At 46.8% G+C, this 16,055-nt stretch overlaps 1 protein-coding gene across 3 annotated transcripts in view; it reads right to left on the reverse strand.

Annotated features, from left to right (window-relative positions):
• KIAA0319L (KIAA0319 like) overlaps positions 1 to 15,488 on the reverse strand; it is a 28,157-nt gene extending 12,669 nt beyond the window's left edge. The window contains exons 1-7 of one of the 3 annotated variants that reach the window (XM_018081279.3): positions 15,314 to 15,488; positions 10,990 to 11,666; positions 5,724 to 6,018; positions 3,658 to 3,759; positions 2,716 to 2,813; positions 1,509 to 1,596; positions 355 to 447 (exon numbers count right to left, since the gene is read on the reverse strand). In XM_018081279.3, the coding sequence (XP_017936768.2) occupies positions 355 to 447; positions 1,509 to 1,596; positions 2,716 to 2,813; positions 3,658 to 3,759; positions 5,724 to 6,018; positions 10,990 to 11,666; positions 15,314 to 15,455 (1,495 nt within the window). In that variant the 5' untranslated portion in view covers positions 15,456 to 15,488. The remainder of the gene's footprint in view (positions 1 to 354; positions 448 to 1,508; positions 1,597 to 2,715; positions 2,814 to 3,657; positions 3,760 to 5,723; positions 6,019 to 10,989; positions 11,667 to 15,313) is intronic. The other 2 variants (XM_018081276.2, XM_018081278.2) reach the window with 2 other exon arrangements.
• Between the last annotated feature and the right edge of the window lie 567 nt (positions 15,489 to 16,055).

The raw sequence follows: 16,055 nt of genomic DNA on the forward strand, positions 1-16,055 counted from the left end.
AAAGCTCCAGTGCAGGCCAGGATTACTGAAGGTGATAGCTCAGTAACTAACATGTCTGAAGCTCAACGCAAGAGCCCAGTAATTCTGACGGGCACTAATTATTTTTTTATTCTAAGCAGCAACCTCCAGAGCTTTTCCTTATTTAGGAGATTGGCTCAGGTCAGTGCCCTTCAAAAGGGAACACAGAGAGGTGCTGTCGTGTGTGTTCCCCTCTCGTGGCAGGACAGGCTGATTCTTTTCCCTGAACTGTGTTTGGGAGTGTCACAGCTTCTCTTAAACTTTGTGCAAGGGGCCAGCCCAGAACCAAACACAAACCCCAGCCTTAAAGCTGCTCCTAAAGCTGCAGGTACTCACGGCTGCCGTCGATTAGAGTGGAGATGGTTGGCAGTGAGATCTCCTGGAACTGTGGGGACACGATGGCAACAGGAGGCTGGTTCACCCGGGGTTCTGCAACAACAACAACAACAACAACCACCACCCAGCTTCACCAGGGCACTCCAGGCCCATCCCAACAGACAGCCCTGCCAAGGAGCTGCACAACTACCAGCGATGTGATTCATGCTCTCAGCAAGTTCTACACCAGCCTGGGCAGTCAATGCCAGCAGAAGGGATTTAAAGCAGCAAGGAGGTGAACTGCCACCACACCAGTGCTCTGGGAAAGGAGGCACTGCATCAGCTCACCCATACTGGGTCAAGCAGTCCAGTACAGGCCATTCTAACAGAGCAGCACTTGCAGCTTCTTGCCAAAGTCTGGTTGCTGCTCTGAAAAATGAATGGTTTTGCTGCATGCTGCCAGCTGCAGGGTCACTGCTTATAAGGAAAGGATCATTCACAGCACCCAGAAGGCCAGCCATGCACTCCTGCTAATTTAGGGAGTACAAGAGCCCTTCTTTGCCCACAAAGGTGGTAGAAAAAGAGTTGTTGTGCAAAAAAAAAAGAGTTGTGCAAAATAAAGGGGTTTTACTGCAACCTGTGGTTGTCTCTTTACACAGGCCATCTAAAAAGTGAGACAGTCAGCACAAGCTCCTGTATCTCCATCAGCTCATCTCCAAACCACGTCTTACAGTAAGGAATGAAATTTGACTATGGTTGGAAATGATATTCCTTACTGGACAGGGAAGAAAACAACCTCCAAAGGAGCTTCAAAGCTCTGGCTTCCCTTCAGTTTTCGCTGCTGCTGCTGTGAGGTTTTTGCCAGGTTGCAGCTAGTTTTTATGGAAGCAGTGGCCCTCCAGGGTGAGGTGTTTGCTGAGCACTTCTGTGTCAGTATTTCAGCTCTTTTATTGACTGGCAGGCCTGATGCAGTACAGCAGAAATACTGTGTGTTACCAACAGCTTCCCATCTCGGGAAATGACTTAATAAATATATATATACACTGAGTTGAGAGCACAATGAGTTTTCACTACGTTAAACCACAGTCCAGTTAAATAAGAAAACTCCATGACACCAATGTCATGGCTTGCCAGAGACAGGTGAAGTTAAGGAAAGATTCAGTCCCCCCACTCACTTGGGTTCACTGTTACATTCACATATCCCTCTCCGTGGGCGTTCTCCCCATCCACCACGACTTTGAACTCGTACAGACCAACTGTCAGCTGGAAGCAAACACAAAGGATTATTTACCTACAGGTTGGGAACACCTTGTCAGGAGCTGTGGGAAGGTCAAGTTCCTGTGCTTTGGCACAGGAGCACCCAAGCAATTATCCTTCAGCCTCTGCATGCACAGCAAAGGATGGTTTCCAGGCCAAAATGGTATTACACATGTTTTAGTTCACAATGGCTATGCAGAAAAGACTCATATTTCTCTCTGCCATGGGATTGTCAGTCAAGCTTTATTTTCCAGCAACAACAGGCAAACAGAAGAGAGATAACAGAGATTAGTTCAGGTTGTCTGGCTACAGGGATCTGTACTAGCAGATTGCATTTGAGATGAGAAAGGCAGCATGTAAGAAGAAAATCTCTTCTTGTGTGTTTTCATAAATGAAAGTGTTTCTTCTCTTCCTTCTATGAGCCAGTGACCCCTTCCCCACTCACTGCTGAGCCAAAGGACCAGGTGTTGGCCAACAATCATGATACCCTAAAGGTTGAAATCCTGACAGAGAGAGGCACACTCCTTTTGAAGGGCTTTGCTCTGCATGATATCCTGACTGAAGCCTGTAGGGTTTTTTTACAGTGTAGCAGAACCCAAGATGCTCAAATGAATGTCTCAAATACAGAACTGTATATCCACAGTACTAAAGCCATTTCCTTGTTAAGAATCCCCGTGTGCAGGAACTGGCAACCCTTTCCCTGGTGGACCTTTTCTAAGGGCAGAGCCAGGGACATGCTACAGGATATTCCACTTATTAATGGAAGCAGCAAGTTCCCTTTTCAGGGGGCAGTACAAGGCTCAGACCTAACCAGACCAGCACACAGTTCCAGGAACATTCCCACCCCTGTGTCCCTGCTAAATTGTGCCATTTGTGTGCCTTGTCACACTGCTTGTAGGCAGCTTGTTACATCCTGAAATCAATCGATTCTTTCCCTCGTGCCAGATCAATCTCCTTTTTTTAAGAGCCTTAGAAGAGGGCTCACAGTCAAATTTGGCTGCCTGCCCATCATGTAATTTCCTATTCATCCTGAAATCCCATACAAGTCTTTTCCTGGCTGCCAGGGTCCCCATCTCCTCCACTTGGCATTTAACACAACAAGACACGAAGAAGCAAAAGCTTTACCTTAGACAACTTCAGGGTCTGGGAATGCTTCCCTGCCATTTCTCCACTGTAGTCTTTTGGATGAGTAATCAATTCCCACTCATAGGAATACGTGGTTCCTTAAGAAAAAAAAAGGGCCAGATGTTTATTTTCAAAGCCTGCCTTTGTGCCATGCTAAAGAACTGCAAAGGTATTAAACATTTACAAGGCACATTCTGCTGCACTATGGAGAAATGAGACAGCTTGGAGTTTGGGCTGTGGCTATTTGGGAATATACCCAGGAAAAGAGACAATCTGTGCTTCTAAACTCATTTACTCTGGAGCCAAAACCCATCTTTCAGCCTTTAAGGCCATAAGGAGCTTTGGAACAATCACAGCTCCAGGATAGTAAGAGAGAAAAGCCTTATCACGCCCTCCAATCCTGCAGACACAAAGTAACACTGGTTTTGGAAGGGGAATGAATCAATCCCTGCTGCTGCACAACACAACCACACACCTGCCTCTCCTCTGCAGCTCCCACTGCCACTGTGGGCAGAGTTAAGATAAGAACTTTACAAATACCTGCCAACAATTTGCATGATGAAATGAGGAGTGTACAGAAATGTGTTCCTCAGCAGGCCAACCCCCCAAAGCAGATTTACCAATCCACCAAACTTGCTAAGACAGCTCAGTTCCTATCAGCAAATATCAAGAATAGATGCTGAAGATCCACTGCTTCCTCACACACCACTTTACAAATGTGCCATCTCCCAAACCTAACGATTTTGTAGCCCCTTCCATTTTTTTGTCTCACTCTTTTCTTTAAGAGGCACCATGGGGCAAGAGCAGAGAACGAAAAATTTCTACAGCAAAGCGTTCTTTGACAAAAGACATCCTCAAGGCTGTCCTTATTTAATGCTGTATGCAAGGCCTGTTTTCCATTTCACATTGCAAGCCCCCAGCAGGTTCCCAGGGAAGCCTTACGAGGTGGTGGCTCAGGGAGCACGAACGCGTTCAGCTGCACTTCGTTCTTGGGCAGGGTCACCTCCACGCTGTCTCCAGCAGAAACCACCAGTTCCTTCACAGCTGACAGGGACAAACACACAGTTGGAACAGGAACAGGAAAGAAATCACATGCATGCATAAAACCACTCTGGTTTCAGAGTTCATGGAATAAAACCCAGCTAGCAACGGTGTATTTTGTAAACATCCTGTCCCCCAGTACAGCTCCCGTTTCAGGGTTTGCTCTCCTTGTTAATCCAAAAGGGGGTTTATAATTTTAAGAGAAGCCCAAAATTATTCAGTCATCTCTCTCTTTGCAGATACTGAAACGTGACCCTCGGGCCCTGCAGAGGGGAATCTCTTCACCCAGTCCAGCAGGACGGGGAGGGTTTTACCTGACAGGCTTTTGGCCCAGAACTCGGCTGCAGACGCAGCAAGACAAACACTATTTCCAAACTGCAATTCCAGAGCTTCATAAATATATGAAGAATCCACAGAATTTCTTTTCTGAAGAACTGCTTGAGGGCTAAGAGAATTTTTTAAAACCTGCATAGCTGCCACACTGACTATGAAAGCTCAAAAGACAAACCTGGTCCTTTTATTTATATTTTCTTTTCCACCCCTGCTTAGGAATTTTCTTGCCATGCCATTTCAAATAAGCTGACAGGTAGTTCGTTTCAAAAGACTACAGAGTAACCTTGAAAACTATGGCTGGTGACATACTTTTTCTGCTTTTTATTAGCATTAAGGTAACCAGAAAGTAGAACACATTTCTTCTTAAAAGCACCTCTCAGCCTCCTCATCCTCCCCTTCCCTTCCCATTTGATTTATGTTTGTCTTTTTATTACTGGGCCTGGGAATTATGCATAGAAAACAAGAAATTCAAGTGAAAAAAGCTGGGGAAAAAGTCCTTAAACATTTAGCTTTTCTTCCATCTTTATTATCTGTTATCTATCTACTTATCTATTATCTATCTTCCATGTTCATTAGCTACTGGAATTAACCATCTTTTTTTCCACCCTCAATTATTGCAGACTGTGGGACATTATAACTCCATCAGTCTTTCAGCCGCAAAGAGTTCCAAGGCAAAAAGAAATCAGATCTCAGTAGAAAAAAATAAAACCAAAACCCAGATAAACAGATAAAAACCCTTGGAAAAACTGCCTTTTACATCATCTTTGCATGGGTTAGCAAACCCAGGAGACCCTGGCTATGTTACCCTTCCAGCACAAGGCAATGAAGATGTTTAAAGTATATTTTCCAGTTTTAACTGGGGTAAGCCCTTAAAAAAAATATTACTTGTTAGCACAAGCAGCCAACGAGCTTCCTACCAAACACATCTCTGGATTCAGTGCTTCCCTTACACTTTCCATTTGTTCCCTTGTAAGGAAAAGGAACCCTAAATTCAAAAGAAATTCAGCTGTGAATACTTCAGCAAACTGGATTAACTGAATTCTGAGCCACCACCCGACCAGCACACACCGTTCCCTGTCCATATTCCATCCCTGCAGGGAGAGCTGATGGCCTGGGTGAGGGAACAGAGCTGCCAAAGGGCATTTTGGCTTTCAGACATTTTCGCCAGTCTGTTTTAGGAAATCGCAGTGTGAACAGAAACATCCCTGTGCTGCAGAGCAGAGCGTGGGCTGGGAGCCAAGCACACTGTTCTCCACGGCTGAGCTGTGCAGTGACACTCCAGGGACACAAAATCACCAGTTACCCCCTTTTGGAGCAGACTTGGAGATTCCAGCTCGACGTGACCGACAGCAGCGTGCCAAGGCTGCCGGAAAAACACTGTCCAGGACTCTGCCCTGCCTCACCTCTCAGCTTTCACCTGGGGAATTAAGACATCCCCACCACTTTCCTGCTGTCCTCAGACGCAGATTTATGACACCCAAGTCCCATTCCCAGCCCTCAGGAGTTACTGGAGCTGCCACAGGGACCTCAGTGCTTTCTCCAAGGTACCAGTTACCTCCTGTTTTTCCACACTGCCATGGGTTGTCACCAAACCCTCAGGAGGTGACATCTGCTGGAGCCCTGCGTGTCCTCACCTGGCGTGGTGGCAGCAGTGCTGGGGGACACAGCAGTGCTGCTCTGGGCTGTAGGGACACTGCCATTGGTGGGAACTCCACTTGGCACAGAAGTAGCTGCCTGAGTCTTGGCTGTGCTTTTCACTGGCACGGGGCTGACCGTGGGCAGTGCCCCGGAGGGGTGAGGCTGGGCCACAGCACCATCCCCGGGCTGCCCAGGCTTCTCAGTCTTCCCTGGGGATGTCAAGCCCTGGGCCACAGGACTGGAGGACGTAGCCACCACTGATGGTTCTGGTGCAGATGTTCCTGGGTGGACCTGTAGAGGAAAAAGTTGTCTTATTTTGACTTGAACATCAAATGTCAGTTCTAAGTTGCCCTTCACCTCCTCCACACTTAGGGAGGCTGAAAAGTCCCTCATTTGTTTTTCCCAGAAGCAGGATTTTTTACTGCTTCCTTTTCTGAACTGTTTCTCCATGTTATGCCTCCACAGCTAACAGGACATTTCTAGCTCAGCTGAACACCAGTTAACACCACATCTGACTACAGCAGTACCAAGGCTGCTGATGTGGCAAATACAACAGAAGATCCATGTTCAAAAGTGCAGCGAGTGGAGCTAAGAGAACAGAGAGGTGGGATAAGGCAGACCCCAAAACCAGGGACCAGGAACTGGAGTTCATTTATTTTGGCTGTGATCTCCTTTTCCCAAAGCTGTGCAGTTGGCCAGCACGAGGCAGGAGGATTGCAATGGCATTTTTATGTAATAAGGGGATCGTTGCAGCAAGAGGAAATTTATTTCCGAATCCCTCTTCAAAGCAAGGTGACCCAACACAGCTCCCTGCCTGCAGGCCCCAGGGGATGCTGCTGGGCCAGGGAGTGCAGCTGGAGGGCACAAAGTTTCCTCACGTCCCCACAGGATGAGCCACTTGATTGAAAATGATCAGAGTGGCAGCAACAATTTCCTTTCTCTCATCAGAAAATTCCTTTTACGGGACCTAGCCCCATTCCAGTTCCTTGCCTGACAGGCAATGCTCCTGACAATTTACCCTCCACCACGAAGTCCATGTGTGTAGCACATTTCACTGCTCTAACTCTATTTTGAGAACATCTGCTAAATATTTAAAATGGAGCAATTTACCATCTTTGACTCAGAAAGTGCTTTGGAGCTGAATTTCCCACCACTACTCCCCATTAGAGGAGTGATCAAAAGCTCATTTTGGAGGAAATACTCTCAAGCTTGTTGGCACTCAGTCCAGGAAACAGGAACTGGGAAAGCACTTGAGCCCATGGTGGGCAACATCCTGGTCAGTAAATGGGCTGGGCTTTAGAAAACACTAAATGTTGGTTGTAAAAATAAAGCCGTGGTGCCCACACTAAGAAACCACACCAGGAGCAGCAGGGAAGGCACTGAAGGTTTCTCTGCAGGTTTGTTTTTCCTTTCAGCCTTGGGTAAATCATTTTCTCTTGCTATATTTCAGCTCACTTTCAGTCTAAGACTTTAAACCAATTGTTTGATTAACATCTGAGCTTTATGAAGCAACAAACCAAACATTATTTGTTAGTATTACAGACACAAGCTGTTTTTCTTTATTTGGTTACTTGTTAATGGGCTTCCTTTAACAAAAGTGTGGATTCTCTGGAATCCATGCAGGCAGAGTCTGGCAGGCTGCCCTGCATGGGCAGCCTCAGGGCAGCTGGCTGTCCCAGGCTGTATCATCTTCCACCCACCCTTAACGGGCCAGCTCAGGGGACTGACTCCCTTTCACCAAGATAAAGCTGGAAATGGCTGCAGGACAAGAGGGGAACAGCCAGGCAGGAACTCAGACACACGAGACAGACTCTTTAGGAAAGGCACAGGAGAACATCTCCATGATTTCTCACCACTACAGAACCCTAACCCTTTTCCTTCTCAAGAATCAACCCAGAAGGGTCACAAGAAACAGTCACAGACACCACACTGGAGGCTCACATCCACCCACTTGTCACAGCAGAGTCCCCACTTTGCTTGGTAATATTTCCAGTGAGCTGGAGGCCTCCTTAACTAACTCCTAATGCCTAAAACCCCCCCACTTTACAGTTAAGAGAGATCCTCTTCCTTCCAAAAGTCTCAGGATGAATTGACAGCCAAATGTCTGTGGAGAGCTGGAATTAGATAAGCTTTGCCTGGGGCAACATAACAGTCAAAAATGCCTCTAATGCTTTCGAGCTGAGACATTTCTTATCTTTGCTCCATAACTCGGAATTCTTTAAAGCAAAGAACAGGATTTCATTCTTGGGGATAAACAAGAAGGAGACTAGAAGTTTGCCAGCTGTGCTGTCTTATTAGCTTAGAAAATAGAGAGGAGTAGCACATTGGCCTGAGTGAACGTAGACTGTTGATTCCAACCCCTAAATGCCTTTGGCCTGGGACAAATGACCTGATCTCCTTGTCTAAGAGTGCTGTGTCTGTAAGATGGACTAGAGTGGGATGTGCATCAGAACCCACACTGAGCCTAGGTTATTGGAGAGAAAAATACCTGTGTGCCAGAATTTTCTTTTTTTTTTTTAATTTAAATGGGCCTGGTCTGAATTTACAAAATAGGCTCTTTTTCAGCTTAGATGGTTCCACACCTGTGAAGACCCTTAAGATACAAAAGTGTGGGTAATGTCACAAACCAGTAGAGTTAGTGCTGGCAGTGAAGAGAGACCTTTCCTTGTTCCTCGTGGACTAAAAAGCACCCAGCACTAGCAGGAATTGTGACAGCAGGAGCCCAGTAGTGGGTTTGATGTGAGGGCAGGAATGAGCTCTGGCTCTGTTGCAACACTCCTGGCTCCAGCCTTTCCCAGTGTGCCTGCAGAGCTGCTGCAGTGCTGCTGCAGCCCTGCTCACCAGCAGTGCTGCACTTCAGTACTTCTCCTGACAGGCTGTTAAATGTGTTGCTATATTTTAAAATCGACAACTAATTCTACAACGAGGCAGAAAAAAAGTGCCTGGAAAATGTCACTTTAAAGGAAAAGCAGAGATTTCTCTTCCTTAGTTAAAGGTTGATGATGCACTGTGGTTTATCTTGGTTCCAAAGCAGGGGTACAGTAAAACCACAAATTAATGCTCACTGCACATCAGCAAAGCCATTGTGGATGGCTGAGGAGCAGAACTGCAAGAGCAAAATTAAACCCACAGGGCAATATTTTCCCCAAACTTTCCCTTGCCTTCTCCCTGAGTCTGTAGGAGCAAAGGAAAAGATTTGCCTTCCACACATTCAATGCTCAGCAGCAGCAGGGGAGAATATGCACATTCATTTCTCTCTCCCCTGTCAGGGAGTAGTTAAGAGCCACTTGGATTTCAAATGTCCCTTCCCACTTCAGGTGTTTGATGCTCCCAGGTATGAACAGTCAGTATGATCCAGAACTCTCCCCATCTTCCAAACCTTCCCAAAGAACAGAATTAAACACCCAGCATTCACCTCCATGGACTGGGTCAAATTCTCCTGATTTCAGTGTGTGTGTAAATTTATTTTGCCCCATAACCAACCCAACTTGGAAAACCTCCCTCCTGCCAAGGTTGGCTGTGTCCCAAGAACACAGCCTCCAATGTTATATCCTTGGCCTAAATTAAACTGCTCCTGGATCAGGAGTGCAAGGACAGCTGCAGAGCTGGCTTTGTATCTTGCAGGTAAAGTTGGATGGTTCAATAATCCAGGAATTAGCCCAGGTGGATATTTTAATTCTTCCACCTCCTCAAAAACTCTGTCCTAAACCTTAAAAATCTGACTGCCTGGAATTCCATCACAGCCAATGTATTTTAGTAAGTGTTTATTTTGATGAAACCTGCATTTTGTTAAGGGATATGGACTTTCTTAAATGCAAAAATCATCAGGGAAAATAAAAACCTTTCCCCAGCACACATCCAACAGTGCACTCTAATGACAATGGGAGCACTCCCTAAAGATGGGAAATCCTGGATACTCAGCAATATTCAGAAACATTCAGAAACAGATTATTCCATGTAATTTAATATTTGCACCCAGTTTACTAGACAGGCACAGGACAGTAATAAAGCAACTCAAGACTGTAATGCTGAGAGGCAGGGAGATAAAACAGCCATTACCCAAGAGCAAGAGAAGACATCTGAGAGTGGCTGCAAAGAGACTCCTCACACGTGTAACAGCTGAGAGAATGGGGTCACCCTGCACAGCTCAAATATTAGCAGGAGGAAAGAACAGGGAGGGTGGAAATGCTGCAGCATTGCAGGGGAGAGAGAAAACTGAGCTCTTGAGTCAGCCCCAAGTGCTGTGGGGTTCTGGAAAATCAAACATTTGTGAAGTTTTAGTGCCTGATTTCACACAGCACCCAGGCTGCCCTGGAGCTCTGTCCCTTGGCTGCTGGCCACATCCTGCTCCAGGGTGGTGGCTCAGGCCAGTCCCAGCCCTACCTGCAACCAAGGCTTGAATAAAGGGGGAGAAACAAATTCAGTCACACCTCCAGAGCCAGAGGCATCAGGTTTGTACAGTGTCAAGTCCTTGAAACACGGCAAAAGCTATTTAAGGAACAGTTTCACCAAGTAAAATTCTTTTTACTTCACCACCACAAGTGCACGGTTTTTTTTGTATGATAAGGCTCAAAAAGTTACTTACAGATGTAAAAATACAAACATCACTTAATTCAAATGTGCCAAATTCTCTTCAACATAGAGATTTACTGGCTTAACACCTTTGTGTGTCTGCAGCAGAGACTAAACTGATTTCATTCACCCAGTGCCAAGGTAAGCTTTGCTGGATTTGAGAAACTGAAGCACTCTTCAAAAAGAGAACAAAAAAGTTGGCAGTAAGAGGACAACTCCAGCGAGCAGACTGACATCAAAGTGCACTGGGAGCTCATGCATGAGTCTATAAAATAATATATTTAACTGCCTCATTTCAGCACTCAAAGGAAAACAGCTTATTTTATTGTGTGGGTCTAAACAGGAACTTTGACAGGTAACAGTTTATAACTCCCAGACACTTCCCACTGGCATCACATCCCACCTTTTCCTTCTCCCCTGGCAAGCATTTGTGTCTTTACACAGAGGATAAGCATTATCATGGACCCCATCTCCCCTCACCTTCCCAAAGACAGTTTATTCCAGATAAGAAAAGGGGAGGAGGGGAAAACCCCGCCCTCAAAAAACCAAACAAACCCCCAAACTGTTGGCCTTGCCTTGTTGAGAGAGCACAGGTATCCTGAGAAGGTATCCCAGCACTTGGGCCCTTTCCAGTCAAAGTCTCCCTCCAGCCAGACAATTGCCCCAGGCAGCCCCAGCAACCACACTCACCTGGGGCACGTCACCGTCGCCAGCCCTCGTCCTGTTCACATTATTGCTCTTGGGAGGGAACGGGCTTTTGGGGTTCTGCTTTCTTGGATCCTCCCCATTTTTCAGCAACTCTTGCTTCTGAGTTTCTTTCTCAGGAGCAGCTCTGGCTGCCACTAAGTGCCTCAGCACCTGATCCTTCAAGCGCTCCGCTTCGCTGCGGCGGCTGCGGGATTTGCCGCCCGGTGCTCCGGCTGCAGCCCCGTGGCTGGAGCTCACTGCTGGATCCCTGCTCAGGAATTCCACCCTGCCACCCGCCAGGCTCCGCTTCTGGAATGATCTCCGCAGTCCCTCCTTGTCCCAGTCCAACCACGTGTGAAACACGGTCTTCGCGTCACCTTCCATCCGAAGGTCTGACGAGGGCTCTGTGCTCTTTGATTTCTTTAAAAACACCAGAGCAGAGTCCGACAGGCCGGTCCTGCTGGGCTGGCACGTGCCAGGCACGGTGCAGTTCACCTGGATGCACATGTTTTCCAAGAACCAAAGGGCATCACAGGTGGGGCGCTGGCAGCAGGCGGCCTGGCAGGACTGCAGGGTGTGGAACCCTTCCAGGAGCTGCAAGTGGTGATCTGCCCACGATCTCAAACGGCCACCAAGCAGGATCTTCCCCGGCTCACACTTAGATCTGTTCCACTTTGCCTCTGGGAAATGGAGGGAAAGACAAACACACAATTCTCAGTCCTTTAAAGCAGTGGACAATGGATTCTCATCACTTGTGCCAAGGGGAATTTAGGGCACTGGAGTAACGTGGTAAAGAGGGTACAGGAGAGGAAATGGGGCTTCTCAATCTACATCTGGCCTCAGGATCCAGTAGTTACATGAGGTTTTAGGTAACAATCTGCTGCTCCCACCTCAGGGACCACCACCCTTCCCAACAGCAATGGAGCTACAGCATCTACAGCAGAAGTGAAGACAGAAACACTCCTGTCTCAGAGGAGAGCGAGGCACAGGCTGAGCAGGCCGAGGTCACACAGCAAGTTCAGAGCCAGAAACTGAACCCAGAATCCCAAGTGCAGTTCCTCACTCTAACCAGCCTTGCCTCTCTGCCCAAAGCCTGCCTTGAAGGAGAACTCTGGAAACAGTGGCACAGGTTTGCTGCACAGTACAAAGGCATTTTTAACTCTTCCATGCTGATATCTGAGAATTTGTTTGTTTTGACTGAATTTGCTCCACTCAGGAAGTTGTTCCACCTTCTAGAACAGGGGTCTGCAAGGCATAGCCTCACCACCTGCTCCACCATAGTGTTTCTCATTACAAAACCCCAAACATTTGACATAATTTCTATTAAGAGTCAAGTTACTCCAGGCCTCAGCTCTGCAGTAAAGCAGCAACTGCTTTGCATACGGATTTTTTTTCATGGCATGAAAATTTAGAGTGCTTGCAGGGATCAATGGATTAAAGGCTTCCAAAATTCAGAGCTCTGCAGATTAAGGACTCCCTAAAAATAGCCTAGTGACCTATGGGACTGTTACACTTGTGCTGTGTTCAGCATCCAAGGGATAATAGGTCACTGGAAGATTAGTTTACAAACCATGTGGCTGGACTGGGAGTAGTGCAGCTGGAGAATATTGCTCCAGATCTGGCTCCCTGCCTGTCAGGAACGGAGTTCTTGAACACAACACAAATGGGAAACTACTAAAATAAAAGTCTGAATTTAAATTGTAATATCCTGATTGAGAATGCACTCAGCATCAGTAACCAAGTCATGGGGGAGCAGACAGGGAACCTCACACCTGAAATGTTGGACTGACAGTCCCTGGCAGCCCCGTGTCACAGGCACTGCCAGGGACACCCACCTGGCACCAACATGATGGGTCTGGAATCAGAAGGGAGTATGGAATGTGTGTGCACACCAAACCCATGTCTATGTACACACACACACTCTTCACACTTGGAGAAACAATAACAAATACAAGAATAACACCATTCCCCTTAATTTCAACAGGATCTTATCCACTCAGACTCAGTTTTGCCTACAAACCTCACTTTCTGTTAAAGGTGAAGCACTGTCCCTAATATATCCTGTGCATAAGGGAAATGTGCTGCTTCCACACCCCCAGAATCCCTCCTCCTCCTCAACCACTGCTCATCCATCTCTCCTCAGATGTCAGTCTTGGCTCACACTCAAATTACGGCTTGATACAGAGTCAGTGAAATTCAGCAGCAGTTTCTGGTACCAGGCTTAGAACTGGAGCACACACAGAATGGGGCATATTTAAGAGAGAAATGTTCCCAGGGAAGATACCCCTTGTGAGAAAATCACTACCTAACACAAGTATTATATTTATTCCTCTAAAATGTAAGGCCTGAATCCCCATAAGCATCTCCTCAACGTGCCAGAGCCATGACTTAGCCCAGATGACACAACAGTACCACGCTGAGAGCATTCTGCTAAAACAAGATTTGAATAATATTTTGACCAGATTTCATTTCCAGAACTCTGCTAATGCCCAGCTGGGATGTGTTTATTTGAAATTAGCCAATATAGTTTCTGAATTGCTGTACACAGACAGCTTAAAACTCAAATAACTCTCAGGAATGACTGAACCGAACAGACAACTCCCAACACGCCAGCCCAGCATTCCAGAAGTGCATTTTCCACAGAACTATACGGATTTTCACTTCTCATTTTCAAGTTTCATGGCCTTTGGTGGGCATCAAACATTCAGACAGCTCTAAGTGCCACGGCAGAAGGCAGAGCTCCTGAATCTACACTTGCACTTCATCTCTGGAGAGCGGGAATTTAATTTAATCTCTGAAAAGCAGAAATGTCCCCGAGGACGAGTTCCCCCCTAAGCCCAGCACCACACAAGTCACAAGACACACACACTGTGGGTGTGCTCAGTCACTTCTTCATATTGGTTTTGTCCTATCAGTGCAGAAAACACTGCTCTTCCCAGGAACTCAGGAGTTCCTGTCCCAGGCACGCAGCTCCCAGCCCAGCTGAACAGCAGGGGAATGGAACACACAGCTTCTATTAATAATCTCAGGTTCACAGACCTGCTCAGGCAGCTGATCCTGCCTGATATCAGATTAATGATTAAAGACTCGACTCTGTGGACTTTTTAAACCTGCCCCACGTCAGCCAGTTATGTCAACACAGCTCCCCTTGCGTAACTCCAGAGGGCCCCGCTCCTTCCTAGGCAGCCACAGCTCCTCCTCAGCTCCAGACTTCACTGCCTGAGCAACATAAGCAAGCCCAAAACAACAAAAACTCTGCAATGGAAAAAGTGTCCACATCAGGGCAACTGTGCCCATATAATTATATTTATTCCAGCACACGCAGCAGCCTTAATTTAATGGAACTTTCACTCATTTAAGGGTTGGAACTGATGATCTCAGAGGTGTTTTCCAACCTTAACGACTCTGTGATTCCTAGTGTTAACTCTCCCAAGCAGAACAGCTCTCAAACACACCAGCATGTTCTGAACACCCTCTAGGAGTGACACAGGGGCTCCAACTCTGAACTTCCAAGAAATTACTGAGGATAGGAAATGCACACAGGACAAGGTAACACACACCATCCAAGCACACAGTGCTCAGAACCCTTTGCCAAGACCAGGAACACAAATACGTCTTTCCAGGTACTAAATAAGCTTATTAAGGTCACACAGCTCGTTAGTTTAATTAAATCTGCCACTGGGAACTGTCCAGGAAGGTCCAGTGAGACAACAGGGATGCTGCAACAGTCTGTAGAACACGTCCACATCGCTGGGAAACAAAGTAAAATCCCCTTCCCAAACCAAACACCACACAACCCATTAGGAAAACCTCCATCCAAGCCACTAACTTGGTTAGTTACTTGAACAGGAGGTTGCTTACTCAAGTTTGAGCAGGAAATAAAAGAAACAAACAGAACCATTGCCTGAAGGCAAATAAGGATTATTGACACACTGTGCCTGGGGAGAGAGTTAAACATCTGAGGGCCAAAAAACATTCCTGCCTTTCGAAATTGCTGTGAGTGTTCCTTAGAATGTCTTCCAGACAATGCTTTGTTCCATTTGCAAAAAAAATAAGGTCAGGGAAAGCTCTCTCTGAGATACAGGCTACACTTTGGAGAGCTCATTTAGTAACTGGTAAGGGTGAGGTTTTGACTGCTTTTGGTTTAAAAAAAACCCAATGGTTTTGTTTTTTCGTTTAAAACAATCAATTTAAAAAAAAAATCAAAAAACCAAAGCTACAATGTTTAACAATAAACCATTTCACTTTCAGAATATTTTAAACCAGTGAGAGGGATAAATATCATACAGAACCACACGCCCAGTCCCAGAGAGAACAGCAGACTCACCTGCTGAGGAGCACAAGGCACACAGGCAAGTGCACAGGCAGAACAGCTGCACAATTCCCAGCTCCCTCACAACTCTTCCCAGGCAGTGTCGTGACAGGAATCGGGCGCTGATGCTGGACTTGGCTTCCAACCTCTTCTCCATGGCCTCTGTGGGCAGCAGCGGGGTTCTAGAAACACAGAGGGCATGAAACACAAACCACCCCCTGGCAGCTGAAATGCTCCTTCACAGATCCAGCAGTCTGTGGTGGAACAGGAACGTCTAATCTGCTGTGATTAGTCCAGCTGCTGCTAAGGAACTATCAGTGTCTGATACCAAAGTGAAATCTGGGCTGGCACAGCTCCCAGTGCTGAGTGCAGAGGGCCTGTCCCTTGTGACTTCCTGCCCCAGACCCCACTTTTCCATCTGATACCACAGTCCCCTGGATTGCAGGCGGGCACTGGGGAAGTTTCAGTTTCAAACACGCCCCAGGAATGGACAGAGCAGCAGCAGCAGCACGAGGGTAACACAGACAAGCCCGGCACATCTGCCAGAGATGTCACCGAGTGTGGTGCTGCCCGGTGCCAGCCAGAAACAGGGACCCACAGCCCTGGTTTGCTTCTTATTGTGCTCCACAGGGCAGGGATCACCAATCGGCCTTTCTGATGCCAAAGGCTCTTTTACAGCCTCGGATGCTAATTAAATGTGTATCACCTCTTTGAGGTACCAAAATATTAATTGTACCATAGGTATTAAATATCACCT

This window comes from Manacus vitellinus, unplaced genomic scaffold (assembly GCF_001715985.3).
Source record: "Manacus vitellinus isolate BGI_N305 unplaced genomic scaffold, ASM171598v3 scaffold_52_pilon, whole genome shotgun sequence".
In the NCBI taxonomy this organism is placed as follows: Eukaryota; Metazoa; Chordata; class Aves; order Passeriformes; family Pipridae; genus Manacus; species Manacus vitellinus.